This window comes from Lytechinus pictus, chromosome 6 (assembly GCF_037042905.1).
Source record: "Lytechinus pictus isolate F3 Inbred chromosome 6, Lp3.0, whole genome shotgun sequence".
Lineage (NCBI taxonomy): Eukaryota > Metazoa > Echinodermata > Echinoidea > Temnopleuroida > Toxopneustidae > Lytechinus > Lytechinus pictus.
Window position 1 is genome coordinate 6,232,120 of NC_087250.1, and position 24,690 is coordinate 6,256,809.

Consider the following 24,690-nt stretch of genomic DNA (forward strand, 5'->3'; position numbering starts at 1 on the left):
ATGACAACACAAGGAGCTGTTACCGATGATCTTCTTTCCAAGCTGGCTGAAGACATCGAGACAGGTGAACAGATGGAGGGCTTAGGACGAACACTAGGGTTCAACGCTGCAGCCATCAATAGATACACAGAAACTAACAGACTAGAAGGACGAGTCACTTGCAAGGGAACACGTGACATGCTGTTTGACTGGAGACAGACCGTGGAGCCTGCCGACCAGCATCTCAGGCTGAAACAAGCTCTTATTGATGCTCATCTAGTCACGCTTGCTGAAACTCATCTTAAAGAGACAATAACCACTCCGGGTAGGTTTAAAATTCCCACATTCTATATCATAAAGGTAACAAAAGAATACACATGTGTTTTGTTTTGTTTTGGTGCATTTGGTGGATGACTGTTTGCATACTCACTCTGTCTCTCTCTCTCTCTCTCTCTCTCTGCAATCCATCATCAAGTGTCACGTTGTTTGGAAATTAATGAGTGCTTCTTTTGAAAAGTAACGAAAGCATGCTAAATGTGTGTTAATGTCTATCGTATCAGAAATCAAATTCGTATCAGATATCAAAACAATAAAACAGCATGTATAAGGAAAATTACATTTTGGGGAAAGGTGCATCATGAAGTAGATTTGTTAACATTTACAGAAACTTTTATTTTTCTATATCAGATGATACTCAAATGCAAACTTGTATGCTTTACTGAATAAACAAAATTGCATGCGTTTAGATATGCCTGTGGAATATGCGTTGCATATTTTCAAGCTTCCTTGCATACGGTGATAATATTTGATTAAAACAACGCTCAATACTATTTTGTTTGCATTTTATGTATATGTTTTTGTCATATATTTGATTTGGAATATGTAATCGAATTGAATGGAATTGAACAAAATGACGGATATCATATATTATATAAAGTTAGCAATCTCAAATCTACACACAAAAAAAGAAGCTAATTATACCTGTATCCAAAGAACACAATTTATTTCATTTGGAGAATTCTATTCCACCTTCTATAAAATTTTGCCGAAAGTTATTTATTGCAGCCTCGAACAAAATAAGGAGTATTATCGAGCAACCAAGAAACCAAAAAACAATTATCGGTGTCATCTGACAGAGGAGATTTTGCAGCATTCTTCATCATATAAAGAGACACAGTAACAGCTTTTCCAAAATATATTTATTTTTTTTCATGACATGCACTCTATACTATCCACTTCAATATTACGCATTTGTCTAGTACTGAGTGTAAATATATTATCTGTGAAAAAAAGGGCTCGATACGACGTTTTTTTTTTCACACGGGGTTATCCCTTTGATATGAATTATATCGATTTATCTTAAATCCATTCAAATTCAGATTTATTTATAAATAAAATTACATTACAAAATGTATTGAAGTATTACATAAGGTGAGATAAAATTGAAGAGCTCACTTGCAAAAGGGGATGGGTCCATTTTTCATAAAATTTGATTTTTATTTCTTAATGTATAGATTTTTAGTAGCTCTATAAGATGATACCAAAGAAAAGTTGAAATTCCTATTAAAAAGTGAACTAAAATGGCAAAGAAAAATCCCTTTTTTTTTCACAAGGGGTAAGGTCCATTTCAGTTTAGTTGCAAAAGGGGTTAGGTCCACACATAATTTTTTTGGAAAAGAATATCTTCAAAAATATGAAGACAGCTAGATTTATCTTATACCCAATTTTATGTTTTCATGGTAGGGTATCATAAAAATTCAGTTTCGCATAAGAATATTGCATTATGGGAGAATTAAAAAAAATATTTTCTTGGAGTGGACCTAATTCCTTTTGCAACTTAACTCTTCTGAAGAACTCATTTGTCAAAAGGGGTTAGGTCCATTTTTCATAAATTTTATTGTTTTCCGTCTCTAAACCTCTTAATTTTTAGTCACTCTGATGATACCAAAGATAATTTGAAATTCAAATGAAAGCGTGAATGAAAGTGGCAAAGAAAAACTACTTTTTTAATCAAAAGAGATTGGATTCATTTCAAATACTTGCAAAAGGGGTTAGGTCCACAATGATATATTTTTTAAAAGTATAGACAAAAATTGAAGACAGGTAGATTTCTTTTATACCCAATGTTATGTTCACATGATAGGGTATATATATATCGTGACAATTTAGTTTATCTTAAGAATATTGCATTAAGTGAGAATAAAACACATGGTTTTCTCGGAATGGTCCAAAGTGGACCTAACCCCTTTTGCAACTAAACTCTTCAAATATAAAACATAAAATGACACAATACACGCTATACGGCATAAACATAATAAGAGTGTAAGGGGTAGTCAAAATGAGTTTCAGGATCAAACCGGTTTTTTTTGGTCACCAATCACCACATATCATGTACCCCAAGCACCCTTCTTTTATGTATAGAGAGCTATGATGAAGTTAAAGTACATATTAGTAACTGCAGTGAACAACAATCATACTGAATTAAAGTTGTTTATTACAACTATATCATTTCCCGACGAATTGAGAAATCGTTGGTCTTCTGTTTGAATTCGCATCTCTTATTAGTCTGCGGTAATCGTTAGTTTATCGTTCGTGTTTTATTGTCACACATAGTCCCTCATCGCGCTTTTGCCAAAGTGGACCGATCTCGAAAGAACCCGTAACGAAGCAACACGATGACACAACGAACAAGATTGCCCGATCTGTTCCCTCGTCTTCGTTTCTGATCGCACGCCATATCAAACCATTGCTCACTGTTCGTTCGTCTTATTGGGTTATATCAACCCTTCGCTCGCCTTCGGCCGCAATTTTCTCAAAGAGGTGAACCGAAAATCGATATTCCTTCGCATGTCATATTTATCATTTGCTTACCGTTCGTGGATAAAATTTGACAATAGTTACTGATCGCATTATTTGACTGAAATTTTATTCGAATTCGCGTGCATTTCGTTAATTTTTCTAGTTCGTCACCGTTCGTCCGCCTACATTCGGTCAGGTGTGAGGGGGCTTTTAACAATCTATGAAACATAAATTCACATATACAAGTTATTGGTTTTCAAATGATTTAGAACAAAAAAGGGTTTAATTCTATCCGTTGAGAATTTGTCCGGACAGTATTGAAAGGTTTATTAAATCAAAATACTTCCATGATTAATCTTGGATGCAGTCCTTTTTATGATGTCGATGAAATAACGACAATTGACTGAAATCCCGGATATTCGATGACCTTGAAGAATGTTGACGCAGAATAACGAATATCGATGAATACAAAAGATCTATGAAGATGTTAAAGAATGGCGTCTCCGAAGATTAGGTCCTTACGACCTGACGCATTGCGTCGAATAAAACTCAAGAGTAATTCACGATTAACGACTCTGGAAAAATCATACATGTAATTTAGGGCTGACAATAACTGAAGGTGTGTACTAACTTTATAGCCCCAGAATATAATGACTGTCCTGAGTAAGAGCTCTCTGACCCAAGGACTCACCGTTGTGGGTAGGAAAACTCGAAAATTACCAAAAACTGAGGGTCATTTCTTCCTTGCTCCTCAGAACACAACCTCTCTCAAAGAGTAACAAAACAAAACTGATCCTACTCTTTGTGCACAGCAAATAGGTGCACTGTACAGTCATTAGACCTTGGGATGTCAAATGTTTATTCCACCTGTTACTAGAACTTACCAAAAAAAGGAGCTACGAGAGCTGAATACATGATAGCCCGTCCGAGTTAACGTTATTAAGTACATCGATTTTTGACGAGTGGATACCATGCGCGACCAAAAAACACGTAAAAAGGATGTTTTTTTTTTCAAGATAGGGCACGTTACGTACGTAACGTAATAAGGGTGTCAAAAACACTAAAATAATTAATAAAAAGGTATCTATTTTCGCTAGGAAGCTACGTGTTTAGGGTCAAATTTGAGATGGTATAAAAAATTTAGACTAAATTGTTTTATAAAGGATGAACTTTTTGCCCCAAGAGTCAACACTATACGTGTCTAGAGTACGATTTGCGTGAGGTTTGGGAGGTGGGGCTGTACTAAACCCAACGATGTAGGTAAAATGTAAAAACTGACGACCGACCTCCGTGACATAACAATTAAAATATTGTTGTACTTGTTTAGGGGTTCAATTCAGTGAATACTTGCCAAGAGTATCGTTTTGTTTCCAATATTTGTAAGGATATGGTTTCATCACACGCCAATACTTGTTAAGGGGTGCATTTTCAGAATATGCAAAATACGTGTTTAGGGTGCTTTTGAGACCCCATGGTCGCGCATGGTATCCACTCGTCAATGGAACTGGCCCCCGGGATTCTACAACTCAATCAGCAATACTGCCACCACAAGGCCAAATTTAGTAATTTATCATTATAATTTTTAGTATAATCATACATGGATCAAAGAAATAACGAAATGAAATAAGAATATATTCACTTGTTTTTATCTTTAACAACGTTAATAATTGAAAGGAAATTTATTTTTTTTGCGAGAAAACCCAGATACTTTCCTCCATTGTTTCTGTAAATCGGACACTGGGGTCAGTATTTTAATACTGGTCAGCGGTTAGAGAAAGTCTCCTTCGAGGCTGATGATACGTCTTACATGTCTTAGGTGGCTGGAGGAAACGGCCGATGAAAGTACCTTCCGAACTAGTTCGTCAGTTACCCAGCTATTTTAGGAGCAGTTATGCGGACATTCGCCCATGATCACGGACATATGAATGGAACCAATTGTCCATTCAAATGTCCGTGTCCATGAGCGAATGTCGGCATAAGAATATTATATGGATGTCCGATTAGGAATTGCAAATGTCCATGTAGGTTGAAAGTATCCATATAGCTATATTAAATATCCGATTAGGGACCCCAAAAGTCACATAAGGAAGTAATTGTCCCATTGGAGAGAGTAATATCTCACTTTGGAAAAACGTATAGGGATTATAATTGTCCACAGTTTGAAATAATGAATACTCGAACATCATAACTTTCTCTCTTTTTTTATGTCACTCAGCTTCCCCTTTAAATGCCTGCTCTATTCAAATTTTCAGGCAATACAAGGAATTTAGGCCCCCCTCCCAGTTTCACAACTTCGCTGACCCCATTCATTTTTATCCTTATCCTTATTTTTTAATTAATTATTTATTTATTTATTTTTTGGGGGGTCTCGGCCCTTAATGTTGTTGTCTTATTCATTTTGTAGAAATGTATATAATTATTTATTCCCTTTTCATTCTATCCCCGCCCCTGTTTTGAAACCGTTTATGTCTTGGTGGGGATGGAGCGCCTTTTCGTATCAGGCTATTTTCTCTTCTTATCATTCATTCCACCTTTTTCAATGTTTCGATTCATTTGTTGTAGGCAAACAAAATGATTTCACTTACCCTATGGGTGTAAAATGTTACCATGACAACAATTTTTCTGTTCTTTGTTTACCAAATTATTTTATTACTTCCACTACGTATCGACCGCCACACAACATGATCTACAGACAATATTTACAATATTTTAATCAAAGCCAGAATAAATCTTGACGTGGCAGGAATTTCATGATTTATATGAAAACTTCATTTTTTTGTGAACAATGTTGTTCCTTACAGTTATGAAACCTATTCAAGTCAGTAAAATAATTACTGCTTAATTATTCTTAAGTATCCGATTGGATATAAATTTCCACAGTCTCTCCGTCATCCTCAACAGGTAATTACTATTTTTGTTCATACTCAAATGAAAATTATTTGTATGTATATTATGTCTTTATTCTTATTATGAATACATCTACACCCTTAAGATAATTAAATTGTGCCATATATGCTTAACATCTCTTCATAAAAATGCATGTTAATCGGTCAATGCGGGTTAAACAAAGCTAAAGCATGTAAAGCATGCTTGTTTATGCATGTTGCAATATGCATACACATTATGATGGTTTCGATCTAACTTTGATGGTTCATTTATGAGAAGTTGCATTGTATTGTATTTATTTTCCGTCAAATAAAAATAATAAAAACGATAGATATATTTACAATAACAAAGAAATGATCAAAAAAAAAAATACGGAGGGACTGCCCTACTCAGCGTTGATAACATATCAACGCTGTTTTACTGAGGGGGCCCTTACAGAGATATACATGTGAATATAATACCGGAAAAGAAAAACTTAGTTAACTTACGATAAAGACGTTGACAAAATGTGAAAAAAGTAAGAAAAAATGTATTTTCAATATACATAAAAGATAACAAAGTAAAAAAATGAGAATGAGGGATCTGAACTTAAAATTACAAGAAGTCTGGAAAAAATGTTTTTAAGGCCTTTTTTTAATGCATCGATATTTTCCAATAATTTCATGTGATGGGGAAGAGTATTATAAAGAGATGCACCTCTGTATTGGATAGTGCGTCGAGAATATTCTGTTTTGGGTTAGGGTAAAGCAAAGTAATGAGAATAAGTTCATGAAAGACTGTGACTAAGGAGGCATGACCAATACAAAATGAGTTACAGAGGTTTAAGGTCCATTATTGACTGTTCAGCGGATTAAAGTAATCTACGGTATCGAATTGGATTAAGGCTATTATTTGATGTTACACAGGAGGTGTTTGGTCCTATGTCGGCAAGGTGTCGTCAATTCATTTCTACAATTCAAAGAACCTAGATCAGTGTGACATATTATGAAAAAAAATTCAGTAATACAGAAGTTACATCTTTTTTGAGGCAGTTGAGTAAGCTTTGCACTTCTTCAGTAGTTTCTAATGGATGGAATATGGCGTGTTGCTATCTTTTAATGTCCAGACGTATTGACTGAGGGCGGTGGCATTGCTGTGACTGCTTGTTGCTTTTGTGTCCGTTATATCCGTCATTTTCTATATATATATATATATATATATATATATATATATATATATATATATATATATATATATAGAAATAGTCTGCTTCGATATATATATATACTGTATATACAATTTCTGCCTCCAAATTTTTTTTTTACAAATTATAGATACATAAAAGACAAAGAAAATGCTATGCACGTAACACAACAAAACAATTATAAACATAATTTTTCAGATTATTTTCATTTTTCTCAATATAAAAAAATAGCATTGATATCAGAGGTACTTTTGCCATAGTGTTACTCTTTATCAAATTTGCAACAATGCATACTTATCATTTCATTTTGATTTGTATCATTATTTTGAAGGACGGTTATCGCATTTATTTTCTTTACTGTTTTTTGTTTCTTATTATTTCAGACATATACAGTGAGAAGATTTCGGAATCTCTGACTGTTCGAAAATGTCGCACAATCTTGGAGGATACATACTCGACAGAGCTATGCAAAATTCAAATGAAACCGTGGGACAAAGATGATTATGCAGAGTTTGAAGAAATGCACACCGTTGTTACTATGGTAAAGAAAGACTCTCATGGAGAAGATATTAAGGAAAAGGAAATACTTAAAGGCTCAGCTGGGAAAATATTTTCAGCAAAAGTAAACGGAAGGTTTCCACCTCGAATCCTTATTTCGGCTCCAGCAGGACGAGGAAAGACGACAGCTGTGGCTAAGATGGCACACGACTGGATTCACAAAGAACATGGGTCAGGATTAGAGGACTTGCCACTTCTGTTTGTTGTAAAGTTTCGAAATACAAGTAAAACAACATCGATTGGAGAAGCCATCATATCGCAACTCCTGAGTGATGTTGATGATCTGACACCAGAGGGGCTAGAAAGTTTTATCAGACAGCATCAGGGAATCTGTCACATTGTACTTGACGGGCTAGATGAGTATGCTGGGATTTCTTCCACAAGCAACATCTTAAGCATTCTCCAATGGAAAATGTTTCGACAATGTCGAGTTCTTGTTACAACTCGACCTCACCTGGACGACTTTTTCAGTCAAGGGGATCTACCAAGGGTATACACGAAGATGGTGATCGAAGGCTTCTCACCAGAGAGCTCCCGTAATTACATCGACAAGTTCTTTACTTCCATTAACAAGTCTATGAGTGCAGATGGTCTGAAGGTTTATCTTGATGAGCAACCATTAATTGAGGAACTGGTAAAAACGCCACTGTTTTGCCTCATGGTTTGTCACCTATGGTCTGAAGATCCACTTCAAAGTGATATTACAAATCAAACAGCATTACTCGACAAAGTGAACGTGTTTTTAATGCACCATGCGAATGCTCGTTCACCCGGCTTGATAGAATCAACCCAAAATCTGACCAAAATAATCCTCAAACTTGGTGAAGTTGCTCTAACTGGTTTGCTCAATGATTCTAAGAAGTTAGTATTTAAGTCTCGTGATTTTCTGAGAATTCCTTCTATCCTGCATATGGCATGTGCCCTTGGAATAGTGTCTAAGACAGTTGTTTCAACCGGACGTCTTCCTCAAACAAGCGAAACATCTATAACTACTATTGAGTTTTATCACAAACTTGCTCAAGAACATGCAGCTGGGAAGTTCCTTGCCGATGAAACAAATCGCTTTATGTTTGCTTTCAAGATTAGTAAGATAGACCGAGTACTGCGAAAGATTAACAGAAACATTAGTGAATATGAAAATCTTATTCGCTTTGCTGCTGGTACGAAGAACAACCTCTGCGTAAGAATAATGGAAACGCTCCTTACAAATAGCTATTTATCTGAGAGTGAGCGATATCGTATTCTCCTCGATTGTTCGTCAGAGTCTGGGGTTAACGTTGGGGGTGTGTCATCGTTGATTCGGAGGTGTGTGACGGCACAGAGTATGATCTTAAAGTCACCAACAGTATATACTGCAGTTGGGATGCGAAATCTTCCTAGTGAGCTGAAACAGAAGGTATTCTAGCCAGATAATGATTTCTAGAGCAATTTACGTGATTTATAATTTTACATATTTTGTTGTCATAAATAACCAAAAAACATATTGATCGTAAAAAACCAATACAAAATCAACAGTCACTTAAAATATATTCATCTATTCATCACATGGTCAACTTTTATTTAGGCTCATGCAATTACGTCTAATAACCAGATAGTACAATAGCCATTTAGTATATATGTCATTTGGTCTAAATGGACTAAGTATTAAATCGTGGAAAATTAATGAAAATGAAATTGATATCAGACCATCTGGTTATGAGACGAAATGGTGATTACCAGTCAGTCGGCAAGCCCCTGTGTTAATTAGCAAATGAGCAAGATTTATCCAAGTCCTCTCGTGGCTGAATTCATGTCCCTGCAAAATCTCGTGAATTTTGAGACTTTCTATCTCGAAGAATTTTACCTCTTTCTTCTTGAGTAATATTGATTATTTTTGTACCATGGGAAAGACTAAATGTTACTCTTTTATATTAGTCATTTCTTTGGAATAAAATATTTTGATAAATAAGTGATTTTTTTTTCCTGAAGATATGCATCAAACAGAATTTTCTTCCTTCGTTTTCACGTGCAAATTGTGCGACATTTTGTGTTTTAGGCACAAACATTATATATATCATCAGAAAGCTCAAACTCTATACTCTCTTACAATGTCATTCTTAATATGTGGCATCTTTTAGATGGGTCAGCAGCCAGCTTTTTCCATCAAGATGCAAAACGAGATTTCTGAAATTTCTGAGTAACATAAAATCCAGAGTTCTGATTAACTGAACAATATTTTCAAAACAACAGGCGCGGGTAATTTGAAGAGATTACCACATGGTGAGTGTGACCTTGCAGAGGCCCAGTGTGGGGAACATTGGAATTTGCATGGGTGTGTGGTCTCTTTGACCATGGACCTACGCTATGACCAATCAGAGCGCAGTATCCTTGTTTTTGAGCTGCTAAATGTACTTGGCCTATGAAAAGCTGGCTGCTGACCCATCTAAAATACTCCTTCATATAAAAAAATTATATCATATTAAAGCTTAGATCTTCAGCTTTATCATGATTTAAAAATCATTTGTGCTTAAACAGAAATCAAGTGTGAAAACAACAACTTATGTTGCATGAAAAAAAGTTATTTCATTTCATGTTTTAGATCAAAAGTTTTTCCTATATAACAACATCCTTTTAAAAATCCAAACACATGACATAAAATAATAATTCGTCTTCTTTACAAACATACCAAAAACTTGAAATGTAGACAATATTTAGAGCAGCAATGGTCAGATAAAAAGAGGTGTTTGGGTTCACACCAAGCTCATTAACAATGCAAAAACCCTCTAGTCATGAATATCACTTGGATAAAAGAAGCTACTTTTTGGGCTTGCCGACTGACCGTTACACGAAAAGATGATTGGACCAAATGGTTGTTAGACAAAATGTTTATCTACGAAATGGCAGTAGACTTAATGAAAGTAGACCTTGTGGTGAGTGAATGAGCTGGCATTTGACGAATTGGCAATTTACCTTCTTTGCAGTGATGTAAATCTGCCTCCCTATGGAAAACGCAGCACCAACTTTTTGGGGAAGTTGAGATATCAAGCATTATATGTTTTCTTCAAATCCGTTCAAAACTACTTATTTCTAAGTATCCTTTTATAATCAAATTTAAGATTATATATTTATGTGCCTATTTTAACCCCTGTTACACCCACAAATGTAATAATCGCCCACAAATGTAATAATGCACTTTACCCACAAATGTAATAATTTTTGATCGCCCACAAATGCGATAATGTCTTTACCCACAAATGTAATATATTTGAAGGGATTTTGGGCAAATTCGTTCTAAACTAAAATACTATAGTAATACGTTCGTATAGCACAAAAGTCCAAAGTCTTTTTTCCAGACCCGGTTGTTTCAGAAATTATAATATAATTCCAAAGTCTTTTTTCCAGATCCAGTTATTTCAAAAATTATAATATAAGTCCAAACTAAGATACGATAATGATATTCCAGTGGAATGAAAATGAGAATCGAGCTTAGTCTTTTCTCCAATCCCTGTTGATTAAAACTGGTGGAGTTAAAGGGGAATCCAACCCAAATAAAAACTTTTTTTATAAGGTAAAGACAAATCAGACAAGTTGATAGGTGAACGTTTGAACAATATTGGACAAACAACAAGAAAGTTATGATTTTTGTAAAGTTGTAAACATTGGTAATCACTATACCCATGGAGATTTCCAAATTGGCCGCATATGGGATGTCACAGTGATGTAAGGCAAGGACTACTCTTCCATGTCCTCCAACACATATTATGGCTAAAATGTCATTTTTCCCCAAAGTTTTATTTTAAATTATATTTTTCTTTCATGAGGACATAAAACAATATACTATCTGGGTTATATTTAGATTACTGCCCCAAGGGGAATGGGTACTTAGGAGAAAACCACAAATTCCTGATAATAAAGTACATGGCCTATGGGAGAGTTGTCCTTGCCTCTTGTCATAATTTACTTACTCAGTTGCCAATTTGAAATCGACATAGTATTAGTGATCTCAATTTTAAAGCAGCTATAACTTTCTTATTGCTTGTCCTATTTCTTTCAAACTTTCACCATTCTGTTTCATTTGTTTTTCTCCTTCTCAACACAACATGTTATGGCCAAGGCTGGATTCCCCTTTAATGTCTTTGTTGTTGTTTTAACTCATACGGCGCGTATTGTGAATATATGCGCTAAGAGTAAATTGAGAATCAAGTATAGTTTTTTCTCCAGACCCGGTAACTAAAAACTAAAACCCTATAGTATTGCGCTCATATAGCACAAAAGTGCAGTCTTTTTTCCAGACCCGCATAATTCAAAAATTATAATATAAGTCCAAACTAAGATACGATAATGATATTCCAGTGGAATAAAAATAAGAATCGAGCTTAGTCTATTATCCAGACCCAGTTAATTAAAACTGATGGAATAAATGCCTTGGATGTTGTTTTAACTTATTCGGCGCGTATTTTGAATATATGCGCTAAGAGAAAATTGATAATCAAGCGTAGTCTTTTCTCAAGACCTGGTATCTTAAAATTAAAAACTAAAACCCTTTACCCACAAATGTAATAATTTCACCCACAAATGTAAACAATGCACTTTACCCCCAAATGTAATAATTTTTGATCGCCCACAAATGTAATAATGACTTTATCCACAAATGTTTTACATTTGAAGGGATCTTTGGCGAATCTGTTCTAAACTAGAACCCTATACAATGCGATTCAGAAAAAAGGTAATCCAAATCTAGAGGGTTGGTATTCGAATTATATTTAATTTGTGAAATTATTCTGCATGGATGTGAAAGAAAAACTGATCAGCTTTCCATTGCTACCCTATTTGTACCATTTGTGCCATCCATGACCGAATTAAGAACGTTGAAGACAACGGCTGCATGTACCACTTTTTCCAAGTTATCGAAAACTTGATGAAATGGAAGATGACAATGTGAATACTTTTTTATCGACGCCTGAGCTTGCAAAACGAATTGATTGGACCCTTTTCTTCGAATGGAGTGTAAGTGGGCGAATGGACTTGCAAATGATTAACGAGGAGATCGTACCAAAGTCGTCGGACCAACATTTTGAGAGGCAGGTTCGAAGAGTGTACCTGTATCTTTGGTAGATTCATGACAAACACTCATGTCCTTCGATCCAACGTCGTTCGAGATAGATTCAAAGAACACTTTGGACATCAAGTTGTTGCCCTCAATCATGACCTATAATGGCCACCAAGATCCTCTGACCTTGCGCCATGTGATAATTTCCTTTAGGGACACTTAAAATGAGGTATTTGTATTTCCTCCTCAAGATCTTGATGATTTGCAGGGCCGAATTCGACATGAGGTGGATGCTTTTTGTGCAATGATCCAGCAATGGTAAGACGAGCTGTCCAAGATATCCTTCATTCCTCCGCGCTACCGGTTTTGTGTGCAAAGGCCGGAATAGAGGACAAGTTGAAGGTGTGGGTGGATAAGACCTTAACCTTTCAATAATCATTTCAGAGGAACGCCTTGACTCTTCTTTCCTAAAAGAACTTCTTTACATTCTATCAATCACATATTTTACCCACAAAAAAATCTTGGAAAATGTGGTACCTGCACCTGTTGTCTTCAACACATCAATTAATTCGGTCAGGCGTGGCAAAATGGTACAAATAGGGTATCAATGGAAACCTGATGAGTTTTTCTTTCATATCCATGCAGAATCATTTCACAAAATTAAATATGATCCGAATATCGGCCCTTTAGATTTGGATTACCTTTTTTCTGAAACACACTGTAGTAATGCGTTAATATAGCGCAAAGTCACAGTATTTTGTCTCCAGACCCGGTTATATAAAACATTTAAACAATCTTCTGAATAAAGATCCCAAAATTAATTCTTCTTGATGTTGAATAACATAGAAGTTTAGTGTATTCTTTCCTCCAGACCCAAATATTTCAAACAGCAAATTATAAATAATAATTAAGAAAAACAAAGACCCCACGATCTTATTAATGTTGAACAAAATGTGAATATAGCATAGTTTTTCCTCCAGACCCAGTTATAAAAAAATCATTCAAAAACAAAACAACAACAACAACAAAAACCAAAAACAGACCCTGCAATATTTTCAACATTGAATAGCAGGGGGGATCATGAATATTATATTATTAACGTTTGTTAGCATCGAAATATGGTGTAGTCTTTGTTCCAGCCCAGGTTATTTCAAAATAGCGAATCATAAAGAACAATATTAACAAAGAAACCACAATCTCATTGATGTTTAATGACTGAAAATATAGCGTAGTCTTTCTTCATGAGCCAGTTATTTTAAAATAACTAAAAATCATAAAGATGATATATAATAATAACAAAACAAAGGTCCCACAATCTTATTGACGTAGGATAACATGGAAATATAGCGTAGTCTTCCCTCCAGACCCACTTATTAGAAAATTACAAATCATTCTTTAAAGAGTCAACAAGTAACAAAGACCCCACTATCTTATTCAATGTTAAATAACATGGAAATATAGCGTAGTCTTTTATCCAGACCCAGATCTTTCAAATAACAAAATTAATGACAATAAATAATAATAAATAACTTATAATAAGAAAAGACTTACAATCTTATTTATGTTGAATAACATTAAAATATAGCGTAGTCTTTCCTCCAAACCCAGTTATTAAAAATCATTAAAAACAAACCAACAACAACAAAACAAAGACCTTGCAATCTTATCAGCAGATAATATAATGGAAATATATGGTGTAGTCTTTGCTCCAGACCAAGTTATTTCAAAATAGCAAATTGTAAAAAATAATAAAAACAAAGAATAATAACAAAGACCCTACAATATCACTGATGTTGAATAACTTGAAAATATACCGTAGTCTTTCCTCAAGACCCAGTTCTTAAAACAAATCATAAAAAAGATAAATAATGATAAAACAAAGAGTCCATAATTCTATTGATGTTGAATAACATGGAAATATACGTAGTCTTTACTCCAGACCCTGATATTTCGAATAAAAGATCATAAAATAAAAAGATCATAAAATACAAAACAAAAATATTAAAAAACAAAGACCCACAATCTTATTGATGATGAATAACATGGAAATATAGTGTAGTCTTCCCTCCAGATCCAGATCTTTCAAATAACAAATAATTAATATTAATAATAAATTAATAATAATAGAAAAAACAAAGACCCACGATCCTATTCATGTTGAATAAAATGGAAATATGGCTAAGTCATTCGTCCAGACCCAGTTATAAAATTCATTAAAAACATAACAACAACAACAAAACAAAGACCATGCAATCTTATCAACATTGAATAGCATGGAAATATGGCGTAGTCTTTGTTCCAGACCCAATTATCTAAAAATAGGAAATTATAAGAAACAATAAAAAGAAACAATATTAACAAAGACCCAACAATATCATTGATGTATAATAACGTTGTTGTTGTTGTTATCTTGGGTTTTAAGGCGCGTATCATTCAGATATGAATATCCACACCTATGATTAATTTTTCGTTTTCGTGGTATGTGTTTTCACAGGGTTTTTATAGTTTGGAAGATGTTGGGGTCTAAGTTTTAAGATTAATGTTTCGCTTAATTTGTATTTTTAAGAAAACTGGGTGTGGGGTAAAGACAACGCTCTAAACCTAAGCATTTTAATTGCGTTTAATGTTGAAGATTGGTCTTAGCTTTGATTTGTTTTCTTCAATATTTGTTTATCTTTTAGATAGCCGGGTCTAGACGAAAGACTAAGCATAATACTCGTGTTATTTCACAGGAATAAGAATATGACAAAGTCTTATGTTTTTAAGAATGTTTAAATTATTTTTTAAATGACTGGGTCTGGAATAAAGACAACGCTCTAAACATGTGCTTTTCTACATGGTCTTAATTTGGAGGATTGTTGGTTCTTAGATTCGTTGTTGGGGGTTTGGTTTTAATGCTTTATTTAATCTTGAAATAACTGTGTCTGGAGGAAAGTCTACTATCGATCTTCAATAATGACTTATTGCCAAATAAAAACAAGGAATGGAATGGTTATTTTTTCATGTTCTTTTTTTTTTACTCTCTCGATTGGTTTGCATTGATATAAATCGGTGTGCAGTCGATTGGTTTTTACATACATATACGATCAGTAGCTGAAGCCTGTGTTTTTCCATTAATTTTTCCCATTTTCGCTCTTTGCTATTTTTCCAGGTTCTTTAAATTTGTGATTTATTAGGGAGGATTCCCATTTTTATAGTCCAAAAAATGGAAAAAAGGAAAAAAAAGGGGAAAAAAGGAGAAAAAGAGGACAGGAAAAAAAGGAGAAGAGAGAGAGGAGACATATTTTTTTTCTTTTCTTTCCCTTTCTTACCCTTTGCTAATTATCCGAGTTCTTTATTTTGGTGATTTGTCAGGGGGGACAGAAATGAGATAAGGATGAAGAGAAAAGTTTCGTTGTTTATTTGTTCGTTTCTTTGGTTTTGTTTTCAATTTTTTTTACTTTCATCCCATACTTTAGTTTTCGGTGTCCCGAGACCTGAAGTTTTATCAGGCCACAAATCCAGTTTACTTTCTTTTTTTCTGTTGCAGCTTACTGTAGCAGAAGAAAATCAAACTTACTACAAGAAACAGAACGCATACAAAAGAAGAAAAAAAGAAATATAAAGAGAAATTAAAAAGAAATTAAAAAGAAATAGTAAGAAAAAAAAAGGGAAAAAATGAACAAAGGGGGAAAAAAGAGGGAAAAGAAAAAAAAAACAGAAGAAAATATTAAAAAAATAACAAGAAAAGAAACGGAAAAAAAAGAAAAAAAGAAAAACAAAGAAAAAGAAAATAAAATAAAAAAAGGAATGGAAATGAAAAAAAATAACAATAAGCTATTGAAAATGAACAAAAGCTGTGGCAAAAATAGTCAATCTTGACTCGTTGCCAACCAAAGAAAGAAGAAGAAATAGAAGAAGTTATTCCACAGTAATTAGATTATTGGATATTGGTTTTAGAATATTTGTAAGAACTATTTATTTTTTTTACAATAACCAAGTCTGGAAAAGGATGGTTGCTTTACCCATGCAAACCACTTGGAGAGGAAACAGTAGGCTTTGTTCTACCAGCTACATCTAAAGAAGTGACACATCGAAGCCTAACACTCAGAGGGGGGTTTTTGTTTAATATTACAAATTTATTTGAAAATTCACAATTTTGGACTCAACGCAAAAAAGCGTTTGCGCTTTGTTGTAAACCCAATGGTATTGTTTAAACCACTTAGAAAAGAAAGAGTAGGTTTTTTTTACCAGCTACATCTAAATAAGCGCTGGCACATCGAACCCTAGCCCTCTCATGGGCTGTCTGAGTCACCCCCTATATCATGTATATTGCCGATTTATTGGATATTTCACCATTTTGGATCACCCATTGAGGCAAAAGCGCGTTTCTACTATATGGTACAGCCAATTTTATATTCTTGCAATGACTTGGAGAAGAAAGTAGGCTTTGCTCAATTAACTGCATATAAAGAAGTGTTGGCAAATCGAAGCCCATCCCCTTAAGAATGTTCAAGGGGCTGTAGAATTTCCCCCACCAATTTTCGGTATTTGACTATCTATTGGACAGTCACAATTTTGGATCACTTATCAAGGCAAAAGGGCGGTTCTTCAGTAGGCTTTGCTCTATCAGCTACATATAAAGAAGTGTTGGCAAATCAAAGCCTATCTCCTTAAGGTTACCCCACTTATTTTCGGGATTTGGCTATTTGTTGTAAAGTCACCATTTTGGAGCTCCAACTGAAGCAAAAAGGCGTCTCTGCCACTTTTATTACCTTGAAACCACTTAAAGAGGAAAGAACAGGCTTTGCTATATCAGCTACATATATAAAGATGTGCTGGCAAATAATAGCCTACCCCCTTCTGTTGAAATCACCCCCTCCCCCTCCCTTTGCATTATTGCTTATCTATATATTTAATACACGCGCCCCCAACATGATAAACAACCTTTCTATGTGTTTTGATATTCGTGTAATTTTTTTTTTTTTTTATGTTGATTGTATTTTTATGTAAATGATTGTAAAAGGTTATGCAATTCGGCTTTTCAGCCTCTATAGATGCCTTGTTGAAATAAACCGTTTTTTATAAATAATTAGATACATCTATTGGAAATTCACAATTTTTGAGCACCCATTGAGGTAAAAATGCATTTCTGATATAAAGCAAAAAGGTGTCTCTGCCACTTTTATTGCCTTGAAACGACTTAGAGAGGAAAGGGTAAGTTCCCCTCTTTCAGTTGTATATAACGAATTGCTGCAATATCGAAGCCTGACCCACTTCAGGGGACTATAAATAATACCTCACATTTTTTACGATTTTTGCCAATTCATTGGAAAACTCGCCATTTTGGAGCCCCGATTGAGGCAAAAAGGGTGTATCTGGTATATAGTAGAGCCACTTCTTTATATGTAGCTGATAAAGGAAAGCCTACTCTTTCTTCCCCAAGTAGTTTCAAGGCGGTAATAGTGGCAGAACTATTAATCAGAACGGCCCTTCCGAAATGGTGAATTCTCCAATAAATAAGCAATAATGAAAAAGGGGTGGGGTGGGGTAAATTCGACAGCCTCCTGGAGAGAGTAGGCTTTTATTTGCCAGCACTTCTTTATATGTAGCTGATAGAGCAAAGCCTACTCTTTCCTATCCAAGTGATTGCAAGACAATAAAATTGGCCGTAAACGCACTTTTGCCTCAATGGGTGATTCAAAATGGTGTAATTTGCCAATGCATAGGCAATATACATAATATAGAGGGGAAGAGGTTGACTTAGACTTTGGACTTATATTATAATTTTTGAAATAACCGGGTCTGGAAAAAAAATGGACTTTTATTATAACTTTTGAATTAACCGGGTCTGGAAAAAAAGACTTTGGACTTATATTATAATTTTTTAATTAACCGGGTCTGGAAAAAAAAGACTTTGCACTTTTGTGCAATATGAACGCATTACTATAGGATTTTTGCTGAAAACGGATTCGCCCAAAATCCCTTCAAATTTATTACATTTGCGGGCAATCAAAAATTATTACATTTGTGGGTAAAGTGCATTATTACATTTGTGGGTGAAATAATTACATTTGTGGGGAAAGTGTTATTACATTTGTGGGCGTTATTACATTTGTGGGTGCAACCCCCCTAAAACAAATATAATTTTTTTGTGAGTTCCAATCCCTACTCTGCCATTGTTTCCACTTTGATAAAAGGGCCCGAGAGTAATATCCGTCCTGTATAAGGTCAGCCACTGTGACTGATTAACCTAGACACAAAATATGTCCCAGATAATTGGTTATTTACCAGCTATAGGAGTTACCATAAACATTACAAATATCTACAATTATGTCAAATTGTCAAAATACTACAAAAACAACATTTGTATGTTTCTGCCCGAAATGGGCACATGTATAATCTACGAATTGATGACAAAAGGAATACCTGATAAAGGAAATAGTTTCGAGCGACTTTGAAGGAATAAAATAAAATGTTTAATATCTCAACTTGTAGTATCCCGATATTAGTAACCATCTGGAATAAAATTATTGGAAATGGTTTTTCAACTGATTTGAGTAGGTATGGGTGTCAACATTTACAAAAAAAAAGTTAGGTAGAATACGGGGTGGGGAAAGTGTTTTTTTTTCAAGGTCAAATGGTCAATGACCTTTTCATATATCCTGTATAATGGTATCTCTGATATGAAAAGGCGCAGGTTGGCGATCATGGTGTCAAAATGCACAGATTCTTACAAGAAGATCAAATAAAATAAAATTAAGTACCTATAATGCACATTCACCCTTAAAATTCATGGTCAAAGCCATTCAAAGGTCAATGCCCTTTTATATATTATATACCATACTGTATAACAGTATCTCTGAGATGAAAGGGCGCAGGTTGGTGATCTTGGTGTCAAAACGCACAGATTCTTGCAAGAAGATCAAATGAAATAAAATCAAGTACATAGAATTCACATTCACCCATTAAATTTCAGGTCAAAGGTCAATGGCCTTTTATACATTATATACCATAATATATAATGATATATCTGAGATGAAAAGGTGCAGGTTGATGGTCTTGGTGTCAAAATACACAGATTCTTACAGGAAGATTAAATAAAATAAGAATTAAGCACCTTGAATGCTTATTTACCCATAAATTCAAGGTCAAAGCCTTTCAAAGTCAATGATCTTTTTTTTTTCATTATATATTATACGGTATAATGGTATCTCTGAGATGAAAAGGCACAGGTTGGTGATCTTGGTGTCAAAATGCATAGGTTCGTACAGGAAGATCAAATAAAATAAAAGTAATCACCTAGAATTCATATTAATCCACAATTCAAGGTCAAATGTCAATTACTTTTTTTTACATATGTATCATATAATATCTCTGAGATAAAACGCTGCATGTTGGTGATCTTGGTGTCAAAAAGCTATTTTTGCAAGAAGATAAAAAGGCACAAAAGAATCATAAAGGATAATCATTCACCTTTGAAATCCAAATTCATAGGTCAAAAGTTAATATCTATATATATATATCCTTGCATGACCCCTGACCCCCCCCCCCCCCAAAAAAAAGAGAAAGTTATCCCATTTGTTCGTATTTTATTTGTGAATAATTTAAAGAAAGATGGGTATTTGTTATGAAAACCTTGCTGTAAAATAATTTCACTTGAATAAGGATAAAGACCAGGAAAATGTATTTAGGGGTTAGAGGTCACTTAACTATTTCAATAACGTCAGGGGAATTAAGTAATAGGTTGATAACTTGATTGTGGCATGTAGGTATAGTGATTCTGATGGGATAAAGAAATTGAAAACGACTGGCCTGCATGGAAAACGAACACAAAATTAATAGTTGAATCCTTGATCAATTCTGCTGTCAAAATACAAGTTCGAGGTGAAATTGAGATCAAATAACACCTTTTAATATATATTGTAATGCATTGCCAAAAGTGAAAAAAAAATCATTTATATAATTTGAAAATGGTGAAGTTGTCTGAAGTAGCAGCATTTAGATGTACAATTTATGAATCTAAATCAAGGTACTCATTTATTTTTCTATGTAGCAATATGTCACTAACCTCAAATGCTACAATGATACTATAAACTACAACTTTATCTTTAAATGGATTGGCCTAACTCTCAGTCAGAGCAAGCATCATCCGAGAACATTTTCGAATAGCCAGGGACAGTGATGAAGACTTAAAGTAAGGCATTCATTTGAGTTGCAGCTTTTGTCAAAGAAAAGGATGTTAAGTGTCCCAACTTCAGCAAAGACTAATTAAACTCTGAAAGCCCTTCTGACATCTTCAGGTACTTTGATCTGGCCCATTCCATGAAAGCCTAACGTTCTGTCAAGGGTTAGCAAACAAGGATCTATATTATTACTGATATGTTGCACAGCTTGATTCTCAAGAACTGGAAGTGGTGCTGTAGGAGTTTTGTTTGTTAGGTCGATAGATGTGTACTTGTAAGCTACTATCTCCCTTTGAATTTCATTATTATATGCCTAATTTGTGCATTAATAACAATCAGTTGTTCTGAACCAAATATATGATCCCTTTACAAACTGATACCTAGCAGAAATAGCATCATGGATGATTTAAGGTTGAAGGAGATATGAAGTTTTTGTCCGGCAGCATTAGCATCTCAAGAGATTTCGGCAACTCGTAATGAGAGGTAATTAAAATAATAAGGGAATATGATCTTTGCTGAAGTTGAGATACGTAATGTCAGACATTTAATGCCATTTACTATGACAGAAGCTGCAGCTCTAATGATGGCCGTTTTTTCATCATCATCCCTCTGCTGTTTTGAAATGCTCTCAGTTGATGCTAGCTGTGACATGATAATTGGACCTATCCTATCCATTTTCAGAAGATTAAACTAGTAGTTTATAGTATTTATTATAGCATTGAGGTAAGTGACCTATCACTGGAAAGAAAAAGACATGGCATAATTATTGATCAAGGATTCAACTTTTAATTTTGTGCTCAAACAGTTTTAGTTGTTTTCCACCAGAATCACTATACCTCCATGCCACAATCAAGTTATCAACTTTGTTTAAACCTAATTTTCATTGATGATTTAGAAAGAATTCATATGACCTAGGAGATTACCGTTAACATTTAAAAAGCCAAATAGTTTTGTTAATTCTAATTTTTTGGTATATAATTTCATAGTTTTCTCACTTAGCTTTTTGCCCACTTTGTTTAACCAGAGTAACAGGGTATTGCCAAATTTGACTAGTCACTTTTAATTCACATTACACAAAGATTGGTCTATTTTACATCCACATAATTAATGGCTGGGCTGATAAAATCTTGTATCTCAAAATTTTAAAATTAATTTTGAGGGCAGCCTATAAAAGGCCGTGTTTTGAAAAATATAGTAATTGTGACAGTCTCATATTGTCTGAAAGCAGTCTCCTAATACCTGTGAAGAACTCGTTTGAGACAAAAGAAGGTTGCTACCCATGTTTATAACTCTAAAATCTAGCTTATTCTGAGCTGTCAAAAAAATATTTAAATTTTGAGATAAAGATTTGATCAGCCGCGATATACAAAAAGTGATGCATGCATTGCATTGTACAGTACATAGACAAAACTTATCTTTACAATAAACCAGTCAAAGTTTATTGTGAATTAAGTTAGCATAGTCCTTGCAAATCCCTTTTAAAGGTGCACCCTAACATTAATTTTGCACAGGAGATGTTTAAAAAAGTCCATGGTTGGCAAAAAGTTAATCATGCAAAAAGAGCGATCAAATTAAAAAAGTGCAAAAAGTGGCAAAGCAGTAACTATAACACTTTGTATGTTTTTTTTTTCAGGTACTTCTTCGGGAATACCACCATTGACCTATACCCATAAATACAGTCACCATGACCTTCATTATTTCAGAGTGAAATTATGAAACTTCCATGTTTTCATTACAAATTAGCCATCTTTCTTTACATTATTCACAAATAAAATATGATCATAAAGGACAAATTTATGGTTATTTTTATGTCATGTTTATATATTGCCTCTGACCTTGCATTTATTCTTTATGCATATTTTTGTCTTGTTTGATCTTGTTTTACAAATCTTTGCATTTTAGCATCAAGATCATCACCTGCGGTGTTTTATCTCAGAGAAACAATTATATAATGTTAAAAAGGTCATTGACCTTTGACCTTGAATTGTATGGGTGAATGTCCATTTCATGTACTTCATTTTATTTCATTTGACCTTCTTGCAAGAATCTGTGAGTTTTTACACCAAGATCACCAACCTGCGCCTTTTTATCTCATAGATACTGTTATACAGCGTGGTATATCATGTATAAAAGGGCATTGACCTTTGAAAGGCTTTGACCTTGAATTTTAAGGGTGAATGTGCATTATAGGTACTTAATTTTATTCAATTTGATCTTCTTGTAAGAATCTGTGCATTTTGACACCATGATCGCCAACCTGCGCCTTTTCATCTCAGAGATACCATTATACAGTATATATGAAAAGGTCATTGACCTTTGACCTTGAAAAAAATCACTTTCCCCACCCCGTATTCTACCTACTTAAATCAGTTGAAAAACCATTTCCAATAATTTTATTCCAGATTGGCTCTTTTGGGGTCTAATTTAGGGATACAATTGTGCAAAATGTAGATACTGTGATTTTTGAAGGGGAAACCCAAAGTTCAGTGTAGATAGGGCTACTCCGTTTTGCAGTTACTGAAAAGTAATTTTCCCAAAAGAAATGCATAAAACTGGATGTTTCATGTGAAAAAGGGTGGTTCACCTACTACTTTTCTGAAAAAGGGTGAAAATTAAAGAAAAAAAAGTCAGATACTGCGGTTTTTCGTAGGGGGGCAGGAATTTTGATTTGCGCCAAAATAAGGTATGACGACATGAAATGAATCCAGATGTCAATGATGTCATTATCCTACAACTTAGGACTGCATAAAATCCGGTTCAAAACACATTTTCCATTAATTTGCATTATTATTGTTTAATAAACACTTTTCTATATCGATTCTCAACTTAATTTCATTGAAAAAGGATTTGCAAATATGTTTTCTAAGTCATGTAGGGTTATGACATCATTTGCGTCTTGGGTTCATCCACTGCAGTCATGCCTTGCATTTTTATAAATCAAAGTTAACGTCATTGCCAATAATACCTACTGATTATTACAGCGCGAAAACATACCACATACCACATAAATGAGGTATCAAATTTATTTTGGAGAAGACACTCTTTCTTTCAAAATATATATATGATTATGCGTCCATGGCATTTTTTTTTTATTGGGGATGTTCGAGGTGTCATTTTTTCACTCACACGTAATAATAGTACATGGGTAAATGAATGAGAATACTACGATTAGATTAAACAATATACAATCAGAAAAAAAAAATAACAGAAGAAGCTTTGTATTGCAAGGCGGTTTTACTGATTTTTCTGCTAATCGAAAGACGTACACATTCCTATGATAAAAAATGAAATAAATGAATCGACACTCCGTTTTCCAAATAGTTAAAGAAACCATATTGATTGATACATTAAATACTTTCATAAATAAACTTATCCGAATATTTCTCCTCCCTACGCTGATTATTTAATTCACCTTTTTTCTTGTATCTCCACAACAGGTTGTTCATGTGCAGTTCGAGGAGTCAATCCTGGCAACCGCTGTGACAGATAGACTATGGTCCTGTCTTAAATCATTTCCAGAACTAGGTTACCTCACCATCTCAGACTCATCTCTCATTTTCCCTTCATCTCCTCCTGAACTACCATCCGTCATAAAGCTATCAGTCAATAAAGTGACGTTACAATGCTACGAAGGGTTGATCTCATCACTACCTGGGTTGCAAGATATCGATGTCGAAGATGCAGCTAGAGATGACTTTGTTGAATATGTCGAATCTTCAACACGTTTGACATCATTGCAACGACTTGAGATAAAGTGAGGGTTCATGTTCTTAACTCATTATTTGCCGAGGATGTTCATTGTTACCATGCCCGGATGCAATCCCCCTCCCGATTATGTGTTCAAAGCGCTCTTATATTAATTCGATACTGTCAAGCGCCCCGCCCTTTCCTTTATAACGGTCATTTATAATCGGATATCACGCTGAATGTAATATGTCGGCCTATTATAATATCCCAAACTGCTTAAAAAACCTTTTTAGGTAAACTGTAATGAGATCACAATACGCAGTAGGTAACACGTATTAAAAAACGTAGATCCAGTTAAACTGAATTCCTTTTCCATCGCTCACATTTACACCGATACAGGATGT

General features: G+C 34.3%; 1 protein-coding gene across 1 annotated transcript; it reads left to right on the forward strand.

The window, feature by feature from the left end:
• LOC129263503 (protein NLRC5-like) lies at positions 1–24,357 on the forward strand. The gene is made up of 3 exons (XM_064100682.1): positions 1–304; positions 7,231–8,801; positions 24,037–24,357. The coding sequence occupies exons 1-3, from the start codon at positions 1–3 to the stop codon at positions 24,355–24,357; spliced, it is 2,196 nt and encodes a 731-aa protein (XP_063956752.1).
• Positions 24,358–24,690: the final 333 nt, after the last annotated feature.